A 27,966-nucleotide genomic window follows, 5' to 3' on the forward strand; every position below is an offset into this window, starting at 1 on the left:
TTATTTACCTTCAGATTTAAAATTGCACTTCTAGAAAGGAAAAATGACATTAAGAGAGCCTCAAAGTCATTTCCTATTACTGGGAAAAGTTATTTACCTGATGCAATTTTAAGTTCCAACTTTTAACAAGAAACAGTTCATAATTAGGGATAAGTGAAAGTTGCTAATTTTACTCCAATAATGAATATATGTAAGCCTGAGGTAGTTAGTAATAACACAGCGTGAACCATGAAGCATACAGTTAAAATCAAAAGGGCTACAAGTCTAATAAGACAGCAATCAAAAGGAAAAGTGAAAATTAACGTTTTCCTTCTTCTACTGAATTCCTAAAGCTTATGGAGAATAAGCTTACATCACTTTTTAATCTTTAAAAAATTAATACATATTAGTTATCCATAACTGGTTTTACTTGTGATGTTTTCATACATGTTTATAATGTACTTTAATCACATTCACCATTACTTCTCTTGTCCCCTCCGCCTCCTGCTTATCTCTTTCTTCCCACCTCCCAGTCCCTTTTCTTTCACTTGTCTTTAATGATACACTGAGTTTCACAGGGTTGCTTACAGAAATACTGGTGAGGGTAAGGGATTGTATACAGGACCATGGCCACAGTTAGAGCGTTTTTATCTTCTAGTCTAAATGTTTCTGGTTGCAGCTTTTCTCCGAAACTGACTCCCCTACTGCCAATTATGAACAAAAGAAAAATTATTAAAACATTACTTATCAAGTACCAAATGAACTACTGTACAAGGTGAGCTACTTGTTAACCCAGTAGTTGTTTGCTGGCCAAGGTTATAATGCTTCTAGTTAAATCACAAGATATAGATAAAAATATGCTGAGAAAAAAACCAGAAGATTTCTTTTGCAGCTAGTACAAAAGGAACCGAGGCTCTTATGACTGCCCTGTACTGTTTCAAGTTCCAGAATATCACTCAATGGTGCAGAGCTGGTGACATGAAGTTCCAGTAGTTCTAGGACGCTGGTGGGCAGAGTATGACATCAGGTTTAGGCACCTGACTGACAGTAATCCCTGCTAAGTAAGCAACCACTCAGCAGCCACTCACCAATAGTTCCAAGAATACTATTTATAAGCCTCAAGTGAGGCTCAGTAATCTGAGCCAAGACTCGATTGCATTTTTAGTGGCCAGAAGGAAAACAAAAAAACTGCTAGCCAATTAGGGGCATAAGAGTAATTTCAAATGCTGAAGCTTACATTTCTAGCAATTTTAGCTTTTTTATGGGGATGGGGTGGACAGGTACATCTCACTATAGTAACTACTAACTCCTACCATCAGGTCATAGAACAAGCAAAATGTGGGTTGTCCCTTGTGCTTCAGAACAAAAGTGAGCTTGCTGTAAATGACTGGCTTGCTGAATGTGGGCTGCTTGTTTCATGTGCTTCTGTGAGCTTGCTGTAAAGGTCTGGCTTACTGAGTCCAGAGAAAGACTAATTTCCCACAATGATCAATGGCAGCACAGAACAGAAGCAGCTACCCGAGACCTTCAACAATATTCTGTCCTCATGAAACTTGGAATTTCAGGCTAGTAATGATTAAAATATCAAAAAATACTGTGCACTAGAATTACTAAAAACTTTCTTTGAAAATAAGACTTAAATACTTAAATACTTTCTCACAGTACACTAGGAAGCATGCTTGAAGTAATCATAATGTTGTTATACTGGAAAAAAAAAATGAAACTTTAAACTTTTGCTAATGGTGATTCAAACAAGGCAGTAGCTCACCATTTCATTTGTAACAGGCAACCTTTTGCGAAGAAGACAAGTCACTACTTCAACTATGGCATCATGAAGTTTAGGGAACCGTAACAATTCCTATATATAATAGAGAAACAAAAATGTTAGTTTGTTTAATTGAAAATTAAATAATCACTGAAGTACTGAATTAGATTTGGAAGTTACATTTAGGAACACCATTTAAAAATCACTCCTAGGTAAGGGAACTAATGATTTTACTTTTAGCCCATTTCCTCCCACTCTGAAAAACAGGACTGATGTGATGGGCTCTATTCCACCTCACAGGTACCTGTGTACTGTAATTACTACAATGCTGAATGATCCTCTGCATTTCCTCATGGACCAGTTCCACACAACGGAGACTGGGCTCTTCTAGACGCTTGATTTGCCGTTTGACCAGTAACTCAAATGAAACCTCAGGCACAAATAAAGCAGGACGGGGACCCTGAAAAGACAGAATTTAACTCTCTTACTGTAGCTATGCATAGTAAGGTCCTTCAAAGAATAAAAAATAATCCCATTTTTGTTCCCTTTTTTCTGAAGAGCAAAACAAAACCGTATATCAACTTAAAATATGCATACAAATCAAGCTTTACCCTCTTTCTTTTTGGTTAAGCATACTCACAGTAGCATTTCTAATGGCAGTCAAAATGTCAATAGTGTTAAGGCCACCTAGTGGGTCAACAGATTCTAAGGTTCGCCCAAAAGTCTCATGGAAAATATAACAAATCCTAGCACCACCGCATCTGAAAAGCAATGAATTATATGATTATGCATTGCTATAAAGAAAAGAAACTACAAGTTATATCTTTCTTTAAGCTTTAAGGTTGTTTCATTTTCTGAGAAAACTTTATCATAAATCCAATAGCTGTATTAATTTATACCCCACCAACAGTGAATAAGGGCTTCTCTCTTAAGTCCATTCTGTCCGTTAATTTTCTTTCAGATTTTGTGATTTTTTTTCTTTAGAGCTGAATAGTATTCCATTTACATATGTGCCAAGTTTTCATTATACATTCATTTGTTGATGGGTAAGTAGGTTGATTCCAACTCTTTGCTATAGTGAATATAGCAACAACAAACATAAGGTACAGTTATCGTTATGGCAGGTCATGGAGTTCTCTAGGTATATGCCCTGGAGTGAAATAGCTGGGTTATATGGTAGTACTATTTTTAATTGTTTGAAAAATATCCACATTCATTTTCACAAGAGATATATTAATTCACACCCCTACCAGCAGTGAATAAGGATTGCTCTCTCTCTAACATTTTGCTGAATTTGTTGATGAAGGCCACTGACTAGGGTGAGGTCACACTGCAAAATTCTGAACACTTTTTAAAACAATTATTGCCCATCTATGTGATTTTGTTAAAACTATCCCATTTATTTGCCCACTTGTTGATTAGGATTTTTATTTCCTTGGTGTTTTAAATTCTAGGTATTAGTCTCCTGTCTGAAGTGTAGCTAGTAAAGACCTTTTTCCCCACTCTATGGGCTGTTTGCTCTGCTAACAGTTTCTTTTGCTGTGTAGAAATGTTTATTCTCATGTTGTCCTCATATGTTGATACTCGAGACTAGTTTCTGTGTTTTGCTCTATTTACAAAGTTCTTGCCTACTGCAAAGTCTTGAAGTGTACTCCCTGTTTTCCCTAGAAGCTCCAGTGGTCTTTGGTCCACTTTGAATTTACTTTGTATAAGGTGAAAGAATCCAAATTGATTCTGCATGTGGACATCCAGCTCTACTAGTACTACTTGTTGAACAGGCTATCTTTTATCAAATGAATGTTTTTGCCATTGTCAAAAATTAAATAGGCATAGCTTTCTCATTTTAATTCTGGGTCCTCTATTCTATTCCATCGGTGCATCTGTCTGTTTTTTATACCAGTACCAGACTGTCTTTTATCACCATAGCGCTACAGTATAATTTGAGGTTGGCATGTGGGCTTTTGTGGTTCATACAAAAACTTATATAGTATTTTCTAAACCCATGAAATATGTATTACATTAAGTTTGTAAGTTAATTTTGGTTTCGTGGCCATTTTCAAAATAATTTTGTCAATTCAGGAGCATGTAAGTTCTTTCCATCACTTTAGTATCTTCTGTGGTTTCCCCTTTCAGAGTCTTTAAGTTCTCCTTGTAGAGGTCTTTCTCTTTGGCTACATATTTTCTTAAATAATTTTTTTTTGAGTTATCTGAGGAGTATTTTTCCTGATTTCTTTCTCTGAGAGTACATTGTTAAGATATATGAAGGATTTTTCTTTAAAATATTGATTTTATGTTGTGTATATTGTGTTTAATAGGTTATTAGTTTTTTTAGTAGACTTAATGGGGTCTTTTAAGTAAAAGAATCTTGTCATCTACAAATAGAGAGTTTGACTTCTTCCTTTCTTATCCCTTTTTTTAAATGTCTTTGTCTTGTCTTCAACACTAAATCTCTTGAGGCAGTTTCTCTATTTTTAAAACTTAAGTAATTTCAGGAGCATGGATATAGTATGTTTTCATACTATTTACTATATATTAACTATTTGATATAAGGCTTCAGGCAACAAAAAATTAACAGCTTATCCCTACCCTACTTTTCTTCAGCTATCTTATCAGCTTCTAAGGAATAATTCCGTATTTGTTTCTGCTGACTCACAAAATCTAGAAGTGAGACAATTTTTTCCCTTAAAAAGCTAGATAATAAATATGCATGCCTTTCAGTATTTATGGCAACTACCCAAATCGGCCAGTAAGTACAAAAACAGACAATCTGTAAAAACTTACTTGAGTATAGCTATGTTGCAATAAAACACATAGCCTGACATTTAAATTTTATACAATTTCCAAATGTCATCAAACACTGAATTTTTCATTTAAAAATTTTATATTTAGATATGTAAACATCATTCTTAGTCTGCCTACTTATACAGGGAGGGATAAAACAGCAGGGAAAGATGAGATCAAAGCACGACTGAAACCTAGCAGAGTAAATATCAAATCCTGTGGCTCCATATCCAGCATCTGGGCTCATGATGGAATCATCTGGATTCCAAAGGGCTTGGGTGACCCCACAGTATACAAAGACTTTCTTGGGCCTGCAGCTTGTCAGATGGCCAAATGGTCTCAGCATCTCAAACATTTAGAGGCTCCACTGAAACTTGGGATTTACCTTCACAGCCTCGCTTACGAACTACTCAGGGCCTCCTTGCAGAGAACCAATCCCATCACAGTTTGGCCTTAGAATCCTTCTAGTACATTAGCATAAGCCCCTGTGATCGTCCTTACCCTTGCATCTCTCATACCTATAAAAACAATACCACTTGGATGATGCATTTTCTCATTCTGTTGTGTACACTGGGAGAGAGAGAGAGAAGGATGCATGGGGCCTCTTTGTACATTTGTTGGCAATCTCCTGTGTGCCTAGAATTATCCTTAAATCAAGTGTTTTTTTTTCTTTTTTTAATGAGTATATGAATGGGGCAGGAGAGAGGGAGGGAAGGAGGGAGAATGTTTAGAGTCAGGTATTTTTACATTCTGCTAGCAGTTGTTTGTGACACTGATTTGAAGAAATGATGCTAAGGTACCATGGATAGCACCTGATAAAATACAGGCATTTATCTGTCTTACAGACAGAGATATGTAGAGAAATGTGTAGGTCAGAGTCAAACAGCAGGAATGGTCTCTGGGTAGTGAAATTAAGGTAATTTTGTTTTTATGTTTTATTACCAATTATCCTATGTGTACTGGCCATGCCCAGACCATCATGTAAAGCTCTTCCATTTTGGTCCAACAATGATAAATGTAGAAACCGACTTGGTTTCTAGAACTAAAGTGATTTCTTTTTCTAAAGTTTGCTTTCCCTTCTGTCTTAGGTCTCTATTGCTGTAATAAAACACCACGACCAAAAGTAACTTGGGGAGGGAAGGGTTTATTTTGCCTTATATCTTAAAGTCTTTATGAAGGGAAGTCAGGGCAGGAACTAAAGCAGGAACCTGGAGGCAAAGGGCATAGAGGAATGCTGCTTTCTGGTTTGCTTAGCTGTACTCTCATATAATTAAGGACCATAATCCACAGTGGGCTAGGCCTTCCCACATCAATCAATCCATCAAAGAAAATGCCTGACAAACTTGCCTATAGGCCAATCCCATGGATGCATCTTCTCAACTGAAGAGTTCCTTTTCCCAAATGACTCTAGCTCGTGTCAGGTAGATACAAAACTAACCAACATGCCAGCCTTATCAATTCCCAGTTATGGCCAGTCAAGAGAGATGCTTATCAAACTGCGCCCTCACTGGTTACACCTAACAGTGGTCAACTGTAGGACAAAAGAAGAAATTCAATCTCCTTCCCACCCTCCTTCCTCTAACACCTGTACAAACGGACCCCACTCTACCTACCATATGATCTCCCCTCAGAGCCCACTTCCCATGCAATGGTCTGCCCTATCTATGATGTTAAAATCTCTTCTAATAAACCTCATAAAAAAGGATAATCTGTCTCAGTGTCCTCCTTAGCCCTAAACTCAAAACTTTTAAATGTGTATTAAAGAAACAACTGGGCTGGGTATGTAGCTCAGTGACAGAGCACCTGCCTAAACAACCCTTACCTCAATTTATTTTAAGCATAAATATTCTTCCGGTGGTTTGGATAAGAATGTTCCAGTTCCGCATAGGCTCAGATGTCTGGTTCCTTGGTCTCCAGTTGGTGGCACTGTTTGGGTAAGTTTAGGTTTGACCTTGCAGGATGAAGTATGGCACTGGGACAGGCTTTGAGGTTTCAAAGCTATACTCCATTCCTAATTCACTCTCAGCTTGCTGCTCTAGTCACAATGCCTGCTTGCTGCCAAATTTCCCCACTGTGACAGTGACAGACTCTTAATCACGGAACCATAATTCTGAATTCTGGAACTCTTAATTCTGGAACCATAAGGCCAAATAAAAAGACTTCCTAATATAAGTTGCCTTGGTCAGAGTGTTTTATCACAGCAATAGAAAAGTCACTAAAACAGTTTTAAAAGTTTTTAATTTAATTTTATTTTGCATGCATTGGTGTTTTGTCTGCATTCATGCTCGTGTGAGGGTGTCAGATCCCTTGGAACTGTAGTTACTTACAGACAGTTGTGAGCTGCCATGTGGGTGCTGGGAATTGAACTTGGGTCCTTTAGAAGAGCAGCTGGTGCTTCTTAACTGCTGATCCGTCTCTCCAGGGCCATTTCAAAAGACAGTCTTAAAAGTTAAAGGCTGGTGAGATGGCTCAGCAGGTATGGTAACAAGATCTATCTTGGACTGTACCCTGATAGACTTGGAAACTAGAGCAGAACAATAACAGTGGTAGCCAGGTCTACGGCAGCATCAGTGAAGCTATTGATACTCCCTATAGAGCAGTGGTTCTCAACCTTCCTAATGACTCGTGTAGTGACCCCCATAAAACTATTTTCGTTGATACTTCATAACTGTAATTTTACTACTATTATGAATTGTAACATAAATATCTGTGTTTTCTGATGGTCTTAGGTGACCCCTGTGAAAGGGTTGTTCAATCCACAAAGGGGTCTCAACCCACAGGTTGAGAACCACTGCTATAGATACTCAGGAGAGTCTCACCAGGGATTCCAGCAATTATTCCTTCCCCTAGCTGCAAGTCATCTTGGGAGATGTGAGACTAGAAAAGGGAAGCGAAAAGGTGATTGAAAGTGGGACATATGATGCAGAATCCATGAGGCTGCCAACCAACATAGGGTAGAACACGCTATGGATGCAGCTATTTTGAGGTTACCCACACTTCTCTAGCTAACTCTTCCCATGTGCTCTGTAAACAAGCCTGATATACTTATTAGTCTCATCAAGTTGAACTGTGGTGAAGTCAGTCACTGATGTGCATCTGGGGTGATTAGAAGCTCACTTGTGCCTCCCTAGGCAAAGCTGACACAACAGTGAGTAGTGACGCTTGAACAAGAGCTCGACAACCCAAGCTCAACCCTCAATCCCACAGGAGGCAGGAGAGGACCGTTTTGATAGCTTGTCTTTTGACCTTCACATGTCTGCTCTCTGTCTCTCTCTCTCTGTCTCGTGTGTGTGTGTGTGTGTGTGTGTGTGTGTGTGTGTGTGTGAGAGCGAGAGCGAGAGCAAGAGAGAGAGAGAGAGAGAGAGAGAGAGAGAGAGAGAGAGAGAGAGAGAGAAAAAGAGAACACACACATTTAATTTTAAAAATTGAAAAAAAAGTTCAAAGCCTGATATCATGGAAAGGTCTTACAGCTCTAGCTATGTTGAAGGCTGAGGCAGGAGGATCATGAGTTTGAGGCCAGCCTGGCAACACAGTGTGGTATCTCTTCCAAAAAAAAAAAAAAAAAAGACAGAAAAGAAAAAGTTGCTTTTTAAAAAACTTGTAACTCTTACCATGTTTATACAGTTTACAAATATCTGATACAATAATCCTCCTCCTATCATTTCTACAAATTTATATTCCTGTTTTACTAATAATAAACCACAGTCAGATGATCTAAGTCACTTCATAGGTAAAGTGACCTCTCAACCCAAGTAACCAAATCTTCACAAAAATGTCTTACTCACAGCTCCGAAGTTTCAATGTACTTTGCGGTTCCTTCAATAGTGTTACAGTACTCAGTGGCGAATTTGGTGATAAGCTGCAGTAAAGTAGCACTCTTATCATCCACGGGTTCACCATAGCTATTCAGAAGAGACTGATACTGGGCAGCTAAGACATTTATCCTTGTTTTCAGCTCTGGTAAACAATCTCTGATATGATGCATAAGTAACCTAAAAGATCAGAAAAGCAGAGGTTTAGCATAAAATTAAGGATTCTGATACTTCAAACAAGTCAATGAAAAAATGTGTATAAAGGGGAAAACTTCCTAGTACTTAGGTCTTAAAGCCTCTTCAAAGTGTCCGAGGACTGGTGTCTGCTTCCGGAAAGACTAGTGAACATTCCAACTGAACTGATCACTAATGGCCAGTGAGGTAATCAATCATATCCATATAATGAAGCGGCCATGAAAACTCAAATGAGCATGGCATGCTCACAGAGGGTATAAAGCTCTGGTTCAGTTTTCAATATCCAGTACCTCACCTTATCTATCTTCTAACTGCTTCACCTGTATCCTTTATAGTAATCTTCTATTATACACGAGTAAACATAAATAAAATGTTCATTAAGGCCTATTGCCTATTCCAGGGATTACAGTTATTAAGAAGGACAAGCCATAACCTTTGCTGGCAACTGACATCTAAGTAGAAGGGAAATCCTATAAAAATCTGAGACCTTAACCTAGAAGATGCTGTCTCTACATAAATAGTGTCAGAAGTGAGTTACAATCTACTAAAGAACTACACACACAGTGTATGGGGAAAACCCTCTATAACTCTGCTGCTGCCAGAAGCACTCTCTGTTCATTTAAGAAAACAGATTTTTAACAACGCCCCCCATCACAGGAACAGGAAATGAAGCAATCTTAGACTAAAAAAGAGAGACAGAAACAAAAAAATCACAAAAGTAGCTCTTTTGGTCAATATTTTTGACAAATGCTTTTAGCCCACCAACTGTAGTGGTTGTTAGGCCACAAATAAAACTAAAACAATGCCCATTATTTTCATGTCACTGTAATCTCAAGTAAGCCACTCAGTCCATTCTACCTATAATTTTAGTTTAATAACCTATCTTTTACAACAGGTAACCAACACAGTATAATAGATCTGTCTTCTTTTTTTTTTTTTAAGTAAGTAAATCCTTTTTTAAAAGATTTATTTATTATGTATATAGTGTTCTGCTTACATGTATACCTGCATGCCAGTAGAGGGCACCAGATCTATATAGGGGTTGTGAGCCACCATGTGGTTGCTGAGAATTTATCTCAGGACCTCCAGAAGAGCAGCCAGTGCTCTTAACGTCTGAGCCATCTCTCCAGCCCTAAATCTGTCTTCCTAAGATCCAAGTTCATCTGCCTTCAATGTATAGGATAAGAGAACATGGTTTTCTCTCCAGTCACTTTTATAAAAGGAAGGCCTTTTCAGTTCCTATAAACCAGTAGGTGTTTAGAATAGGAGGTATGGAACATATGCTATTTCTATCACGAATAGTAAAAGAAATTCTGAATTAAAAAGCATATCATGTGATAACTGAAAAATTAATTAAATTCATGAAATCTAAAGTGTCAGGAAGTCACCTGATATCTTAGTAAAGTTCAAAACCCAATTCACTGCCAAAATTTTCCCAACTGCTCAGTCAGGGTACTGTGGTTGCTACTGCCCTCTTGGTATCAGTCCCCAAAGCTTCCTGTACTCCACAATGGCCACTGCCTCTGTCCAGACAGCTTGCTGCTGTTCTCTTGGGCTACATAAAACAGATCAGTATTTTGATATTCATTGGGTGACACTTCAAAAAGCCAGGCATAGATGGCTATAAATTGCATAAAGGGATGAGCATTCTCCTTGGCTATAATCTGATTCCAAGGCCCAAATCATTGATGCTGCTTTGTGAGCATGTGGACAGTTAAAAATGATTTTGAGAGTGCTGTTTGCATCCTGGAGGTTAGGGATAAAGAAAGACCCCATCCAGATCAACTTTAAATGAACTGGGAATCTTAACTCCAGAGGATCCGGGCCTCAACAAAGTGTAAACTCCCTTTGATGGACTTCCCAAAGATTTGTTGCTATTGCTACTTAATTGTAAACACTATTGAAAATGTTTGAGCAGCCGGGCGGTGGTGGCGCACGCCTTTAATCCCAGCACTTGGGAGGCAGAGCCAGGTGGATCTCTGTGAGTTCGAGGCCAGCCTGGGCTACCAAGTGAGTCCCAGGAAAGGCACAAAGCTACACAGAGAAACCCTGTCTCGAAAAACCAAAAAAAAAAAAAAAAAAGAAAAGAAAAAGAAAATGTTTGAGTAAATTTTGAGTATTTAACCATAATAGTAATTTGGGAAATGAGTTTGAACTGAAAATTCAAAACAAAACAAAACACTTCCTAATTAAGAAAATTATTTGAATACTCATTCCAGACAACATGATTTAATACCAAATATCCCAATAAAAATAGACATTTGCTTTACAAGAACTCAGAGGTGAAGCTATAAGGAACAGTATGAAAATATATATGAAATTGAACAGGAACATTCTAAGATACCTGTTGGCAAAATGAAAACATTTCATCTTCAAAAGGTGAAAATGTTACCTATTCAGGGTCCTAGCAAGATACTTCGTTCCATTTCTGTTGGCCAGAGACGGGTATTTCTTTTGAAGAAAAGCATATTCATCACGGATTGAATCAGTTACACTCTTCTTATTGTTAATATCTAGCTGGCTCCTATGGTGGAAAAATAACAAACTTGTTCAACTGAAGCCACTACTGTCCTCTCTCTGCTCTGGATGAGTGTTAGCACCAGATAGTGTTTCCTGACTTCTAACACGGGCTGTTTACTTAGACCTCGAGTGATTCTCTACAACAGACATCATCATTACACCTCAGGGCACTGATGTCTCAGTCAATGAACTCATCAAGAAAGGCAGACAGCCAAGAATGGAACTGTTTGCCTTAAGCTGAACAATATCAGCTTCATGGTAACTATTAACCTATACACAAAAGCAGGATCCTTAAGTAAGTTGTAGACTGATATAAAAATGTAAGCATACCTTAATCAGCTATACTTTACTGATCGGCAGGTGACTAAATTCTACCAAGAATAAAGAAGTTAACTTGAAGTGTAATCATCTACAAATACAGGATTCAGTAGTATATATAGCACATGCTTGCCTGAAAAGAGACTAGCTGGACATTGTCCTTAGGTGAGAAAGGAATGTATACAGAGACAATTGGAATGGACCTTAGATATCACTTTATAAACTATTTTCATTTTTAAATGACCTGAGGCTTATTACAAGTGACTTAAACCTTATTATATCCAGACTACGTAGAAACTAGAGTTAGCACTCGGTCTCCCGATAACTGGTTTCCTTTCTGTACAGAAACTGAGACCTAAGAGATGTCACCTGAGCACAGCACTGCCTCCCACTAGCAGCACTACTCTGTGAGAATTCCAAGGATGCCATTGCAAACCACTCACTGTAGAATGTATAAAACACGGGCACTCAACAGTAGTTGGTTTCTTTTTCTATAATTTTTAATATCAGCAACTTTTTGGATATATCTTTAAAGTTTCCAAGTCACATCCTGGCAATTACACAGCATTACTAATGATATGGTATTAAAACAATCATTAAAATCCAACCACCTTTAAATTTTCTTGGGTGGGTACAAATTAGATAATACTTTTTCCTCTATATCAATACCACTCTCATACATAAGTAGTAGGGAAGAATTTGTAATTATTAAATCATCTTCCATTTTGTGGCACTGATTATCTTAGAAACATTTTCCATGAGAAAAATGAAAGAGGAAGGACATTTTTTTCAAAGGGCCACTGATGCGACTCTGAGTAAGAGCGTCTGCTGCTAAACCTGACACCCAAGTTTCAACAACAAAACCCAAATGGGGGAAGGGGAGAGCTGGTTCCTGCCAAGCTGTCCTCTGATCTCTACATACATGCTAATAAATACTTAAAAAACAAAACCACCACCACCACCACCACCAAAACTCCAAAATACCTGAGGCTTTTGTCTCTTTACAATGTAGTGACCCTGCAGCAATACCAGCATCAGAACAAGAGGGAACACAGGGCAGCAACACATTTCAGACTCATTTTCAAAAATTCAGACTTGCTTTAAAATGAGAATGCTGTGACTCTTATCCCATTCTTTAAAACATTTCTTTTTATTTATGTGAAAATGAGTGCATACATGTTTATATATGCACATGTATGCTGGTGGTATCCTCAGAGGACAGAAGAGGGTGTTGGATCCCTTGGAGCTCTAATTAATTACAAGTGGTTGAGTCACTCAATGTGGGTGTTGGGCATTGAACTTGGGTCCTCTGTAAGAATAACTAACAAGTGTTCTTAACCAGTGAACCAACTCTTCAGCATCCTTACTACATTTTAATCGCTAACCTGTTAACTACTCCAATTATTCCAAGCTTGACTGGAATAACCCTTCCCATCAATACATCCATGGCATCAGTACCCGCATCCATGAGATCAAGTTTGGTGATTACAGCTAGAGTTCTGCGCCCTGGTAAATATAAAAAGGAGGGGGAAGAGAGATTCATTTAAAAAAAGCATTACATTCAATAAAGGAAACTCTTCACCTATAAGTCTACCTAACACATTGCCTCTTTCATCATTTTGGAAATATTTTTCTAATATTTGCTTCTAGTTATTTTATATGAAATAAATTTAAATATGGCATATAATTTTAAAATTTGTTTTCACGAGTAATTTTTAAAAATAACTTTTTAAAATTATGTGTATGTGGGTTTCTATGTATGTGCATGCAATGGGGGCTGTAAGAGTGTTGGATCCTCTGGAGCTAGAGTAATAGGCAGTTGTGAGCTGACTGACGTGGGTACTGGGAACCAAACTCTTGTCCTCTGCAAGATTAGCAAGTACTCTTAACCACTGAGTCAACTTTCCAGCTCTGTAAGTAATTTCTTATTAGTTCTTAGGACAACATCTCTAAGCATTTTTCATTTTGTTTAATGTTTACTATTTTTGGTGTACAATCTTGCCCCCGCCCAACCTCTGGCAGTGCTGGGGAAGAAACCTAGGGCTTTGGATATGCTAAGCAATCACTGTATTAGTGAGCCATACTCCCAGATTCTAATTCTATTCTTCTGACAAGTACACAGCACCTCAATGTATAACAGCTCCACCGCCCCACATTACTCTTTTGCTAAACAACCAAACCTGTCCTTCAGTCCTACTTCTGTATTCTTTGATTCACCATGACGCATCTGAGTGCTGTCCACACTGTAGTGGACATCAGCAGGTCACTGTTCAACAGTGTATGGTGTACTAATCTGGCTGTTCATTCTTGATTTGAGAAATACTTGAGTTGTTTCTAGTTTGGGAGAACCATGAATAAACTTGACAGAGATGTTTGTATACAAAGGGTTTTTTAATTCATTTACTCATGGGGGGTGGAAGGGGTGGAAGAGGCATGTGAATACAACCGCAAGTACGGAGGTCAGAGGACAACTTTCATGAGTTTGTTTCTTCTTTCACCATGTGGGAGTGGAGGCCTCCAACTCAGATCATTAGACCTGGTAGCAAGAGCTTTCACGGGCTAAACCATCGCCTGCTAAACCATCACCTGCTAACTATCACCTGCTAAACCATCACCTGCTAAACCATCACCTGCTAACTATCACCTGCTAAACCATCACCTGCTAAACCATCACCTGCTAACTATCGCCTGCTAAACCATCGCCTGCTAACTATCACCTGCTAAACCATCACCTGCTAACCATCACCTGCTAACCATCACCTGCTAAACCATCACCTGCTAACCATCACCTGCTGAACCATCACCTGTTAACCATCACCTGCTAAACCATCGCCTGCTAACTATCACCTGCTAAACCATCACCTGCTAACCATCACCTGCTAACCATCACCTGCTAAACCATCACCTGCTAACCATCACCTGCTGAACCATCACCTGCTAAACCATCACCTGTTAACCATCACCTGCTAAACCATCACCTGTTAACCATCACGGGCTAAACCATCACCTGCTAAACCATCACCTGCTAACTATCGCCTGCTAAACCATCACCTGCTAAACCATCACCTGTTAACCATCACCTGCTAAACCATCACCTGTTAACCATCACCTGCTAAACCATCACCTGTTAACCATCATGGGCTAAACCATCACCTGCTAACCATTGCCTGCTAACTATCACCTGCTAAACCATCACCTGCTAAACCATCACCTGTTAACCATCACCTGTTAACCATCACGGGCTAAACCATCACCTGCTAAACCATCACCTGCTAACCATCGACTGCTAACTATCACCTGCTAAACCGTCACCTGCTAAGCCCCGGATTTCTGAAACGGGGTCTCTCTGAGTGGACACCAACCCGGGCTAACCATAGTCTCCTGGAAGCTGGTGTTATAGTGAGCTAGCATGCCAGGCTCCAGAGGTTTTCATATGAAAATTTAACATGGGATTGCTGATTAAAAGTTGTTCCTCATAGTCAGGCAGTGGTGGCACATGCCTTTAATCCCAGCACTTGGGAGGCAGAGGTCAGCCTGGTCTATGTAATGAGTTCCAGGACAGCCAAGCTACACAAAGAAACCCTGTCTTGAAAAAACAAAGGCAAAAGAAAGAAAAATAAAGTTGTTCTCCTTTCCCACAGTAAATGCAGCACTCTACACCAATATATGTAACAATTCCAGCTGCTCTGCAGGTACAACTTTAAATAGGCATTTTTCAGCTATAAACATTTTTTCCTTTTGTTCCAAACCTACAAAATCACCACTTAGAGTCTTCTTACATTGTGTTATCCCCATTAAGAAGTTGCTTCTAGGGCTGGAGAGATGGCTCAGAGGTTAAGAGCACTGACTGCTCTCTTCCAGAGGTCCTGAGTTCAATTCCCAGTAACCACATGGTGGCTTACAACCATCTATAATGGGATCTGAGGCCCTCTTGTGCTGGGCAGCGATACATGCAGACAGAACATTGTATACATAATACATAACTAAATCTTAAAAAAATATATATACTTAAAAAAAAAGAAGTTGCTTCTAAATTACACCTAATTGCTTTTGTGTGTATGTGCATATGCATGTGTATTTATGTGGAGTCCATACATGAGACGTCTTCCTCAATTGCTTTCCATCCTATTATTCGAGACAGGGTTTCTCACAGAAACTGGAACTCCAGGGGGTCTTCCCTCCTCCCTTTGCCCCAGCACTGAGGTAACTAAGGTGTTTTGTTGTGCTGACTTCTAAGGATTTGAACTTGTGTCTTTGTTCTTAAACTGCAAACACTTTTCCAACTGAGCCATTTCTCCAACCCCACTTCTAAAATTTTATACTATATATATTTTTTGATACTAATAAATGTATTTGATAGTAATATATACTAATTTTTGATACTAATATATATTTTAATATTGGATTAATTATTTCCTTGTAATGTATTGCCAGTTTAGATCATCTACACATCAAATTCCAGGTCAGTCAGGACTACATAGTGAGACATTGTCTCAAAAAAAAATTACTAGATCAAATATATGCCCATCTTATTATTGCTTATTTTATTTATGTATTTATTAATTTATTTAGGGACAGGGTCTCATGCAGATCAAGCCAGCCCCAAACTCACTGTAGGTGAAAATGACCTTATCCTGCCCTTACCTCCCACTAATTATGGAAATTTTGATTAACACTTGTTAAATTTTTATTGAAATTATTTTTCAAAGCAGGAAAAAAAAGCTGCAACACAGATGTTGGTCTTCAAATATCTAGGTGAAAAAACTGTTTCCTTATTGGTCAATTATCTCTACTCATTACAAAGCTAGCATTGGATACAGACTGAGAGAAGCCTCTGATAGCCTAAGTACCACAGAGTCACAATCTGGGTAAAGAATGCCTTATAAAAGAGATACCTTCAAAGACTCCCCTCTAGACTGAGTGTCTACATGCTTTTTATCTGCGGAAAGTAGATTCTGTAATTATTTCCTGTTTCATAATGATCTATACGATTATGAGTTATTTATTCTTAAATGTTTATTATTCAAACACTGAAATTTCATTTACACAAATAAGAAACATTTTACAAAGTAATTTGATGTTAAAATTATTGGGTAACTACTGCAAATATAGACCTTATAGAAAGTATTTTTGCCTACCCTTTACAGCAATCAAGTAACTGTTTTCCATCCTAATTGCTGTTTAAAATTATGAGAAAAGTAGGAAAGCATTTCAAGATCTGTATTAACTGGAGATATTCCTTTCAATAATATTCTTTTCTTGAGGACAGATTTACCATGGTAAGTCAAACTTTCATTAAAAAGAACATCAGTCCTTACCATCTGGATCCACCTCTCTGGAAATCTTGAGTGCCTCTGATGTCGCCATATCTGTGTTGGCAGCAGTGACTGCGAGGATAATGGAGTTGGGATTACTGATGAACCGAAGGATGAGTTCTCTGATTTGAAGCTCAATATCCTTTGGCTGATCACCTACAGGTACCTAAACCAAACAAAGATGACCAATAATCAAAACCAACTCAGCTTTCACCACAGATTTAGTTTATAGAATACAAGTGTTTCTGTATTTTCAAATAGCTAAAGTAAATTAATAATGTGCTACAAAGGTATTTGTGAATCTGGTAATGTGCAAAGCCTCAAAATGTAACTCTACCAAATATCAAAAATTCACTATTGCATAAATGATGTCAAGGACTGCTGAATATCAACTGCATACAGATGACCATTCATTCATTATTTGGCAGATGAATTCATTCATTCACTCAATGTTTGGTGAGAGCATCTGGCACTCTTCTACATGGTGGGTTAAGTCTAGGAATAAAATCAAGAGATTCAAGTTCCTGCCATCCTAGAGCATCTGTCTTAGTAACAAGAGGCAAACAATAAACAGACACAAGTGTGTCATCCAAGTGGCAGGCAGGGCTATCAAGAACACAGAGCAGAACAGGCTGGGCGATGATGCTTTTAAATTCTTGCTTTTCATGATGTTTTAAAACAGAATAAACAGGGTCTACCTCAACTAGATAATAAAATTTAGGTGACCAAGCAGAAATTAAAGGCAAAAAAAAGTTCATATAGGTACGTGGGGAAAGAACATTCCATACTGAGTGAGCAGTAAGGGCAGAAGCCCAGAACAAAAGAAGCTAGAGAAGAATAATACATAAACCAAGTATGGTGGCCTGTAATCCCAGGATCTGGGAGACTAGGAGGATAAGGAGTTCAAGGTCATCCTCAGTTACATAGACAGTTAAAGGCCACCCTGAGATGGAGAAATAAAAAAACAGACTAACAAAGTGAAAGAATAATACAGGAATAGATATTTCCAAGAACTTAGGCTTGTAACTAACACTACTCTCAGTAAAGAGAACTAGGAAGTCACTGAAGAGATTTCAAGCCAAGAAATGATACAATCTAGTTTTCACTTTAATAGAACACTGTGGTTACTTAAAAGTAAAAAACAGGGGGCTGAACAGATGGCTCAGTGGTTAAGAGTCTGTCTGCTTTTCCAGAGGAACCTGGTGCAATTCCCAGCACCCACATGGCAGCTCACAACTATCTGTAACTCCAGCTCCAGGGGATCTGACACCCTCACACAGATATACATACAGTCAAAACACCAATGCACATAAAAATAAACAAGTGAGACCTATTATATATCCTATAATTTACACTAATCCAAGTGAAATAACAATTGCTACCTTTGCCATGGATATGCAAAGAGGTGATAGAATTCTGGATATATTATAAAAATAAGGAAAGCCCAGAGATCACTGAAAGGAGGGGAGATAGAAAGTAAAGAAATATCAAAAAGATTACTGTATGGTTTTGGCTGATCAATTAGTACAGTGTAATTGTTAATTATTAAGATAGGGAAGATAATAGAAAGATCAACTATAGTTAAAGGACCGATCAGGAATTTGGTATTAGATACAGCAAAGCTGTAACGTTAATTAAAACATTTAAATTTATACGCTAAGTGGATAGCTGGACAGGTATCTGGAAATAACTTGAATGTCAACATATTCAAACTCATGCACTTAAACCTGTAAGATCTGATAATACTATCAATCTAATCAGACTGCGTTTTGTGTACCTAAAGAGGTCAAGAGATCCAAAAAAGAAAAAAAAAGAAAAAAAAAAAAAGAAGAAATGGCCAGTGAGATTATAGATGAAATTCTAGACTATGATACCCTAGGAGCCAAGGTAAATAAAGCTTTTTAAGGAGAAAGGAGGGTTCAACTATATAAAATATCGTGATAATAACAGTAACTGCAAAATCAACTCATTATTTTCATATTAAATTAATGTTAAAAAGAAAACAAAACACATCTCTTTAAATGAAAATGTGAGCAATAGATATTCCTTACCTTGGTCATTCCTGGTAAATCCACAAGTGTCAGATTGACAACATTGGGTGAGAAAACCTTAAGATGGATTGGTTCAGGGCTTACTCCCTAAAAACAAGTTCCAAATATATTACAATCAACATTGAATTTCAAGAATGAAATGCTAGAGTAAACTACATTCAATTACATAGACTTCAGATGCTTTAAAATACTTATTAAATTATGGTTCCTAAAATTTTTCAGTAATAGAAGCTTAACGAAACACAAAAATGAGAAGGCAGCCAATCATAAACAAGGATTTTAACCCTATTCAACCACATACCATTAATATATAAAATTTCTTCTCCCTTTATGATTTCACTTTCTTTTCCATATGCATATGCCATTTTAAAAAAGGGCTTAACAAATTACGTACTTAATAAAAGAACAATGCATTTTTCATTTATCCAAAATGATGATGTTCCTGAGCTGAGAGAGTAACAGGTAAGAATTTGGTCCCAGATATTTGAATAGCAAGTGGCAAAAGTGTACACACAGAGTGAGTTTGCTCAGGCAATGTACCTCAATTTTCAGACCTCTGAGACTAAAAGCTACCCCTGACATAATCTAGTCCTCTCTAGTTATATTCCTGTCGTAATCCAGGTTCAACCTGGTGTAGGGAATTTAAGAAATGTGGCAACAGTACTAACTTCAAGGTACCAGCTTAGAGTTTGACAATGAGCAAAACTGTTACTCAAAGAGGCAAATATTTTCAACAGGCACATAAAACAGCTGCAAAATCCAGGTGGCGATAGCACTCGGGAGGTAGAGCCAGGCGGATCTCTGTGAGTTCCAGGCCAGTCTGGTCTATAGCACGAGATCCAAGACAGGCACCAAAACTACACAGAGAAACCTTGTCTTGAAAAACAAAACAAAACAAAACAAAACAAAACAAAACAAAACAATCCAAAACAACCCCAACAACAACAAAAACAAACAGTAACAACAACAAAAACAAAAAACAAATAACAAAACAGCTGCAAAAATGCCTTTCTGTCAGGAAATAATTTCTGTATCACAGGACCTGGCAACAAATATATACTGAGTATTACTGCTGGTTCAGGATCACTTGTGAGGTTTAAAGTTCCTCCAGATAACATAGAATAGCAATATAAACACAAGTAATTTTAAAAAAGGGCACAAAAAGGATTTAAATGAGACTGATTTTGATTTTGACATTAAAAGTATCTTAGACTACTTGATTTAAATTCTCACATTCTTAGAGAGTAAATATTTTACTGGAATCAAGTACTATGTAATTAAGACCACAAAATATAAGTGAAATATTTTATATGTATAAAAGTTTTTAGGTGTGTATGTGTATGCACACATGTGCACACGTAGGTTTGTGTCTGATAATCTGTGTTAACTGTCAACTTGGCAGAAACTAGAATCACCTGGGAAAAAGGCATGCCTGTAGGAGATTGTCTTTATCACTCTTGAATTGGAAAGACTCATCTGAATTGTGAGTGGTACCTCAGCTATATAAGTGGAAAAAGACAATTAAAAATTAGTATGTATTCATGCACTCAATGATCTCTTCTGACTCTGAACATCATGTGACCAGCTGCTTCAAAAAGCAAGCGTTTGCTGTGTGACTTCCCTGTCACGATGGACTGTAACTGGGAACTGAGCTAAATAAACTCTGTCCCTTCAGTTGCCTTTGTTGGGGTATTCATCACAGCAATAGAAGAGAAACTACAACAGTGTGTGCTGCTGGAGATCTAACCTAGGACTCCCATCAAACAAATCGTCTATCACTGAGCTATGTCCCTAGCTCATGGTGTTTATAAAACTATTTCCCTGAACTCACATCCTTCTGCCTCTACCTCCCCAATCCTGGGAATTCAGAAATAAACTACAACTTACACCAAAAGACAATTATTTAGCTAAGTTTTTATATTTGTGGAGTACTCCGTTTTTAAAAAAAGATTAAGATTATGAATTTATAAACCAAGCCTGGCAACATACAGGATTGTAATTCCCAGCTACTCAGGAAGTGAAACAGGTGGATCCCAAGCTCAAGACTACCCTGGGTAATTTAGTCAGACACTGTCTTTAAGATAATAGCTCAGTAGTAGAGCGCTTACCTAGCATGACCATCAGTACTGGAGAGAGGGAAGATTATGACTTTGCAATGTGCTCGTATATTATTATATACAGAAAATGTTCAGCAATGTATTTACTTTTGTTTAAGTCTTCTAGGTTTTAAACAGTGCCTACCTTATTATTTCCTGAAATTCTTTCAGTTTCATTTTCAATTTCTTGTCGAATTTCATCAAAATCTGTGTAAAGCTAAAAATTGTTGAAACAAAAAGAACCATATTCTAAGTAAGATCAGAATTCTTAAGGAGTAGAGGCCACATTTAAAGAATATATATGGATTTACTACAGAAGATTAGTTCACAATTTCCCATCTATACATACATTTTTCAAACATTTGTTTCAAAGTTGCCTGATCTCACAACACTTAAAAATCTCCAAATCAGAATGGATCAAGTCATGTTAAACCACTGAGGCTAGAACTGTTACTGAGACAAGTTTTATTTTACAGCAAACAAGAAAAACAATGCCAGTAAGAAACTATATTCCCTACTATCCTTACATAATGTTATTTTCTATATGTTATTTCTTTATATTCTTGAATGATTACCTTGTTTTTGGTGTGAAGAAATTTACCCCATTCTTCTGCTTCAACTCCTAGAGAAAGAAAAACTCATTTCTTAGAGACTAGAAATTGAGCTTTATAGTTAGGAATTAAAACAATAACACAGTGAACTGTTTTTTACTGACTAAAATTAACAAGTGTCTCAACTTTAAGACTGCTCAAAACACATTCACATTTTTAAAGTACGGCAGAGACTACAAAGGCAGAACTAACTTCAAGTAGAGCTGCCTTCAAGTCCTACCAGCATTTGAAATCTAGTTATGACAAATAAATTGTTCATTCCCTATTTGTTTGTGATTATGATAACTGATAATTTCTTTAAACATCTTATATATGAAAGCAGTTTAACCAACAAAAACTTTTAAAGAACCATAGGAAGAAAAATTAAGAATTCCACTGAATAATGCAAAAACAAATTATATATAACAAATGTGTACATAACATTAAAGTTTAAAATATGCATGCAATATGTGAATGAAATAGCTAACTTTCCCATTTGAAAAAACTCATTGTCTTTTAATTGGTTTTCTGTTGGCTACACATTAAGCTCTAAGTGACAGGGTACTGGCTGCTTGCAGTACACACTGCCAAAGTGCTTCTCCCAAGGCCAAGTTGATGTTTTCTCACGGAATTGTAGAACAGAAATGAATGAAATGAATAAAAATAGAAATAATGTATGTACTGTAAGGACCTGACATCCTGCTAGTTTCTAGTTATAGTCTGCTCCTCTTGACATCTTACCCAAGCACAGCTATTCTGTTTTCATCAAATTCAGAAGCTTAAAATATCTTAATAATTTAAACTTTTTAATGCTTAAGAGTCACCTGAAATAAAAATAAGATATTCTCATAAACATTTACTTAGTAAAAAGTCTATCGTTCTTTGCTGGAATAAAGGTACATAAAACCAGATCCTACTTGAAGCTTGGGACCTTCTCCAAGCAGCATCTCTGAAGGACCCGATTAATCGAGGTGACACAACTCACCGAGGCAGTACCACATACCACAGGGGTATTTTTAATTTAATTGGCCATATAAAAGTTTCACTATCTTTACAATTATGTTTTTGTAAAAATTAAAGTAAATTCTCCACCAAAAAAGCTTGCATGGTAATGCAATGCCAAAACACTAACAAGAACCTCTAACACCTGCAGTCAATGTGGACAGGCAAATAAAAATGGAAGGAAAACAGATGCACACAGCCTGTAAGGGTACATAAGCACACATGCAGGCATTCTAGAAAAGAAGGGCTAAAAACAAATGGATAAAGGAAACCTTTAGAAAGGTGTCTTGAGTTTTTCCATGTAGCAGGGTCTGTAGTTAAAGAGAAATAGCACAAAGTAATTTTAATGCTTATCCCTAAAACTTTAAACTTAAAAAAAAACTTAAATGTGTAGAAACATGATTATAATTCAAATGCACATAAGCATTTAATTATTTAAAACTTACTAGAATTGTAGGAACAAATATATTTCTATGTACATATTGTGTGTAATGCCTTGACTTTTTAAGGATTTTAGTTAACAAATTTTCATTATAATTCTTTTACTACTGTGGCTAATTCTAAATGTATTAAAATTATTTTACTCTCAAAAAATTTGCCTGAGCTATTTGAAAGCCTACTGTTGGAAAAGATAAAGTGTCTGGTTTAAAAGAGCCCAGGAAATATGATAAGCACATCCTTTGAAACCTTCAGAATTAGTAAGTAAATGCAATTAGTCTATTTGCTAAAAATGACCGTTTATAAGAGTATTTTCTTTGCATTTAGCAAAATACCACAAACATTAAGTCTTCAAATTCATGAACTCAATCCAACAGCCATAATTCTTTCACTTCTGTTAATTACATTCATTACACACAAAGTATTTTAGCCAGTCTTCACAGACCTCAGGTTAAAATTACTGTTTCATTTTACAATGCAATGCTCTTAACACATCAATAACTGGAACTCTCTTATGTGTAAAACCTCAAGGAGCTGTTATAGCTTTTATGCCCAATATGAAACTGACTTTTTTTTTTTAATGCAAGAAATTTGTTTCTGTGTCTAAAAGGAAAAAATAACACTGACTCCTGAAGGAGACCTGAACAGAAAAACAGTAAGCGTGTAACTTGGGCCCGTGGGAACAGTGGCACTGTACCCTTCATGGATTTAAACTAATAAAAAGTAAATAAATAAAAGTGGATTTGTAAGATAAACTTAAAATAAAATTAGCCGGTCAGTGGTGGCGCACGCCTTTAATCCCAGCACTTGGGAGGCAGTGCCAGGAGGATCTCTGTGAGTTCGAGGCCAGCCTGGTCTACAGAGCAAGATCCAGGACAGGTACCAAAACTACACTGAGAAACCCTGTCTTGAAAAAAACAATAAATAAATAAATAAAATGAAAAGAACCATATACAAAAAGATTTTGGGTTTGTTTTTTAACTTTTTGGTGGCTTTTTTGTGATGCTTTCTTCAAAACTAATTTTTCTCACTGTTCATGTTTTCTAAATCCAAACTGTATGTTAATGTGCTTCATTAGCTCTTAATTTCTACAAGGTCAGAATGATTTGGTAAGCCTAAATGGCTTATCCAAAGGAGAAAGTGGTTTTGATTAAGAAGGTAAGGATAGCTAGCAAGGTGGCTCAGGAGGTAAAGGCCCCTGCTGCCAAGCCTAATTTCCCGAGTTCGATCCCCAGGACCCACATAGTAGAAGGAGATAAGCAATTCCCCAAGTTGTCCTCTGACTGGGGCACACTTGCAATATCACACACATACCACATCCATACACATATTCACACATAAATAGAAATAAATGGTTAAGAAGAACTTTTTAAAAAGGAAACCAAAGAATTATGGTAGAATAAGAATAAATTGAATACTCAAATTTGTATTTCTTTTGTACTCAGAAGCAGCTGAGATATCACTTCAAGGAAGTGGGAACATAGTATATATATTTTTCTTTACATGTAAGGAAACGCATATATGTAACAAGGACTAAGCTCTGGAGTAATATATGTGCAGATAAAAATGTGCAGTTTTATTGGCCTGCCTCCACATCAACAAAACATGCTGGTATATGAGCAAGAAGGAACTGCCATGTCTAATTCCTTTCTTAACAAGCAAAACTTATTTAAGGAAATATCACATTTGCAAATAGTCTCTGATAGAGAAACTGCCCTTTCAAAATAGCTGAGGGGAAAAAAAAAAAAAAAGACAACCTAAAGCCATATAATTTCTGAGTCTAAGTACAAGGTATTAGGTAATGTGCTTGATGGAATTGGTGAGGATGAAATTCCAAAAATTTTATTCTAGATATGTGAAGCTAAAACACAGGTTTGTCAAGAATGATTAAATTCAAGGTTCAAACTTTAAATAATCTGGGCATAGTCATGCATGGTCTGTCATCCAAGAAACTGGGAGGTAGAGGTAAGAAGAGCACTACAAATGATAAGCCAGTCTGGTTCACACAGTAAATTACAAGCCAATAAGGGTTATGTAGCAAGACTTTGTCTCAAAATAAAACAAAAAGAACTTCAATAAACATTAAAATGTAAGATAATTACTAGTATATCAAGAAGATACCTAGCAATTAAAAGTTTCCTATTTAGCTGACAGTCAATTGTAAAATATACTTACTAATATCTACAAGCTCATTAACTTTCTTCAGTTATTTTGGAGTCCCTGTTTTAAAGTCATAGTAGATGCTCATGACAGGTTTTTCCCCCTACTTTAAAATAAAATTAGAGTCATCACCACCAATATCTTCTATGATAAATGAAGGAGAGAAAATCAGATGTAACTACCACCCCACCTCAGGGCAGAAGATAAACAAATGAAACTACAATGAGAACAAATCTCTCCAAATAGCGCTCTGTACAAACACTATCTGAAAGGAAGAGCAAGTTTACAAAATGCTAGAACACAAGTCTAAGTCAGACCCTGAACTGAATAGGATCACTACTGTCAAACATTTCAAATCTCACTAATATGATTAACATAGGATGTATGTATGTATAACAATTTAAAATCTCTTAATAGAGAACATTTCTTAAAATAACCTTAATTTTTTAAGATCCAGCTATATACAACCACAAATATAATCATATTCTGGTCTTACTATTCATATACTCTCTTAAAAAAAAAGTCAGAGCCAGGCGGTGGTGGCACACGCCTTTCATGCCAGAACTTAGGAGGCAGAGACATGTGAATCTGAGTTTGAGGCCAGCCTAGTCTACAGAGGGAGTTCCAGGGCAGCCAGGGCTACACAGAGAAACCCTGTCTCAAAAACAAAACAAAGCAAACAAAAAAAACAACAAATCCCTCAGTTTAGGTAATACAAACAGAACATGGCAAAGGGGAGGGCCTTTAGAAGTACAAATAGTATATATTATAGAGGTGAACCTTACTATAAGAAGAATAAAAATTAGTAATCTCTTCCTACAACTGGACATGGCAGCACATATTTGTAATTTAGGAATTTAAGAGGTAGATGCAGGAGGATCACAAGTTTGAGGTCATTCTTAGATATATGGTGATTCTGAAATCAATTTGGACTACCCTGTCTCACAAAACCAAAAAATTCTATTTAATGACAGTTTACGAAGCTGAATTTTCAAAAGGGACTATTCCCAACAACTTTATTCAGCATTTCAAATCAATAAAAATGGTTTTATGTTAAAGATTAATACTACTCCATAGGATTTCTGATTTTGCTATAGCCACTATTTCCCAATTCACTAATGAACTTTTTACTTTGAAACTCATATCTTAAAAATATACAAAAAAGGAATGACATTTTAAAGTAATTCTTACTCCAGTTCTGAAATTTACCATTTTCTTCTCCTGTTGTTTTTCGTTTATCCTCTGGTGACACATGGACCAGCTGCAGAATGAGAGGTCTCCGGGTGACCACACCAGTCCCTCTGGGAAGAAGGTCCCTCCCCACAAGGCTTTCCAGCACCGAGCTCTTTCCACTGCTCTGAGAACAGAACATACGAGAGTAAAATAAATGACCGCTCTAAACAGATTCCACTAACAATGCAACACACACACAAGTTAAACAATTCAAAGTCACAGAAAATGAAAGCCCACACTTAAAATTAAAATACATAAAAACAGTCCCTTGCTCCAAATTATTCTACTTTTTTACACCTTCTTACCTAAATCTTTTTTTTTTTTTTTTTTGCCTGTCCTGGATCTCGCTCTGTAGACCAGGCTGGCCTTGAACTCTCAGAGATTTGCCTGGCTCTGCCTCCCGAGTGCTGGGATTAAAGGCATGCACCACCACTGCTGGACCAAATCTTAAAGCCTATATGCTATAGGTACCAATAATAGTTATTTCACTTTAAATGGGGCATTTCTAACTATATTTTTAATGTAGTGAACAGGAATTAAATTCTCTGGTTAGTTTTTGTCAATTTGCCATAAGCCAGAGTTGTCTGGGAAGAGGAACCTTAAAGGAGAAAATACTTCAAAATCTGATTGGCTATAGGTAAGTCTATAGGGCATTCTCTTGATTAATTACTGATGGGGAGGGTAAATCTCCCTGGGAACACTGTCACCTATAGGCAGGTGGTCCCAGGTTTCGGCACCAACAATGTAAGCAAATTGATTGAAACAACTCTGGGGAAAGGTGTCCTGACTACCTAGGGAGTCAGGCAACACCTTGAGCTGCTTAGGACAGATCTGATGACTGGAACTGCAAGGAGACAGTTCAGCCCTGGAGGGCGATGTATCCCAGACACCTCAAGCTGTTCAGCACAGCTCTGATGGTTGGAACTGCAAAGAAGCAGCCCAACCCTGGAAGAGAAATTTTTCTGACTTCTCGGGAAAGTCAGACCTGGAACTGCTTCAGCAGGGAAGGGTATCCTGACTCTTTGGGAAAGTCAGGGTATACTTGGTGTGATGGGGGATGGTCTCCGTAGGATATAGCAATCCTGCTCCTCTCCTGGAGAGCTGCTACAGCTGAGCTTTGCTCAGCCCCCACTTTAAGGGGGCTTCCTAGCAGAGCTCTGCTTCTCCGGCCTAAGATGTTGCTTCTTTTGCTTAACTCTGCAAAAGGGGAAACCCCTGCAGAAATGTAGCCATCTTCTCCAGCTCCGGAAAAAAGTGTTACTTTTTCAGCTCTCTCTCGCTCTGTCTACTGCCGGACATCTCAGCAAAGATCTTCTGTTCATCTCCTCCTTGCTCTGCTCTTTCAGCTTTCCCTTGTCTTGTCCACTGAGGGATGTCTCAGCAAGGATATTCTCTACGCCAGTGAATAAAGATCTTCATATCCAAAACTCTTTTGAGAAAGAGATTTGGGAAGGAGGAGTCTAGGAGAGTAGCTGCCTCTACCAGGGTGGAGAGAACAGCCTTTTTTTTTTTTTTTAAATTGACCAGGCAGGGCGGTTTACATAGGATGTCTTCGGGGTGGAGTCAACCAGGGGTTGACTTGGGGCCCAGGGTTCTACTGTCCTACTCTGTGATTGGTTTGGTTTCACAAGTCAGTTGGCCAGGGGCAGAGAGGGCTCTGATGTGACTGAGCCAAACTGTGTTTCTTTCTGCCCTGATCTAAGCCATCTTT

At 37.5% G+C, this 27,966-nt stretch overlaps 1 protein-coding gene across 12 annotated transcripts in view; it reads right to left on the bottom strand.

Annotated features, from left to right (window-relative positions):
- The window catches only part of Dnm1l (dynamin 1 like), a 56,502-nt gene that overhangs the window by 10,052 nt on the left and 18,484 nt on the right, over positions 1–27,966 (bottom strand). For 4 of the 12 annotated variants that reach the window (XM_059277783.1, XM_059277782.1, XM_059277778.1 and 1 more), the window contains exons 2-13: positions 26,232–26,379; positions 22,697–22,735; positions 21,408–21,454; positions 20,978–21,049; positions 18,737–18,823; positions 16,689–16,851; positions 12,756–12,876; positions 10,925–11,056; positions 8,311–8,517; positions 2,385–2,505; positions 2,049–2,204; positions 1,748–1,837 (exon numbers count right to left, since the gene is read on the bottom strand). In XM_059277783.1, the coding sequence (XP_059133766.1) occupies positions 1,748–1,837; positions 2,049–2,204; positions 2,385–2,505; positions 8,311–8,517; positions 10,925–11,056; positions 12,756–12,876; positions 16,689–16,851; positions 18,737–18,823; positions 20,978–21,049; positions 21,408–21,454; positions 22,697–22,735; positions 26,232–26,379 (1,383 nt within the window). Of the gene's footprint in view, positions 1–1,747; positions 1,838–2,048; positions 2,205–2,384; positions 2,506–8,310; positions 8,518–10,924; positions 11,057–12,755; positions 12,877–16,688; positions 16,852–18,736; positions 18,824–20,977; positions 21,050–21,407; positions 21,455–22,696; positions 22,736–26,213; positions 26,380–27,966 lie in introns of all 12 variants that reach the window. The other 8 variants (XM_059277781.1, XM_059277779.1, XM_059277775.1 and 5 more) reach the window with 2 other exon arrangements.

The sequence above is a fragment of the Peromyscus eremicus genome, chromosome 12 (genome assembly GCF_949786415.1).
Source record: "Peromyscus eremicus chromosome 12, PerEre_H2_v1, whole genome shotgun sequence".
NCBI classification, from domain to species: domain Eukaryota; kingdom Metazoa; phylum Chordata; class Mammalia; order Rodentia; family Cricetidae; genus Peromyscus; species Peromyscus eremicus.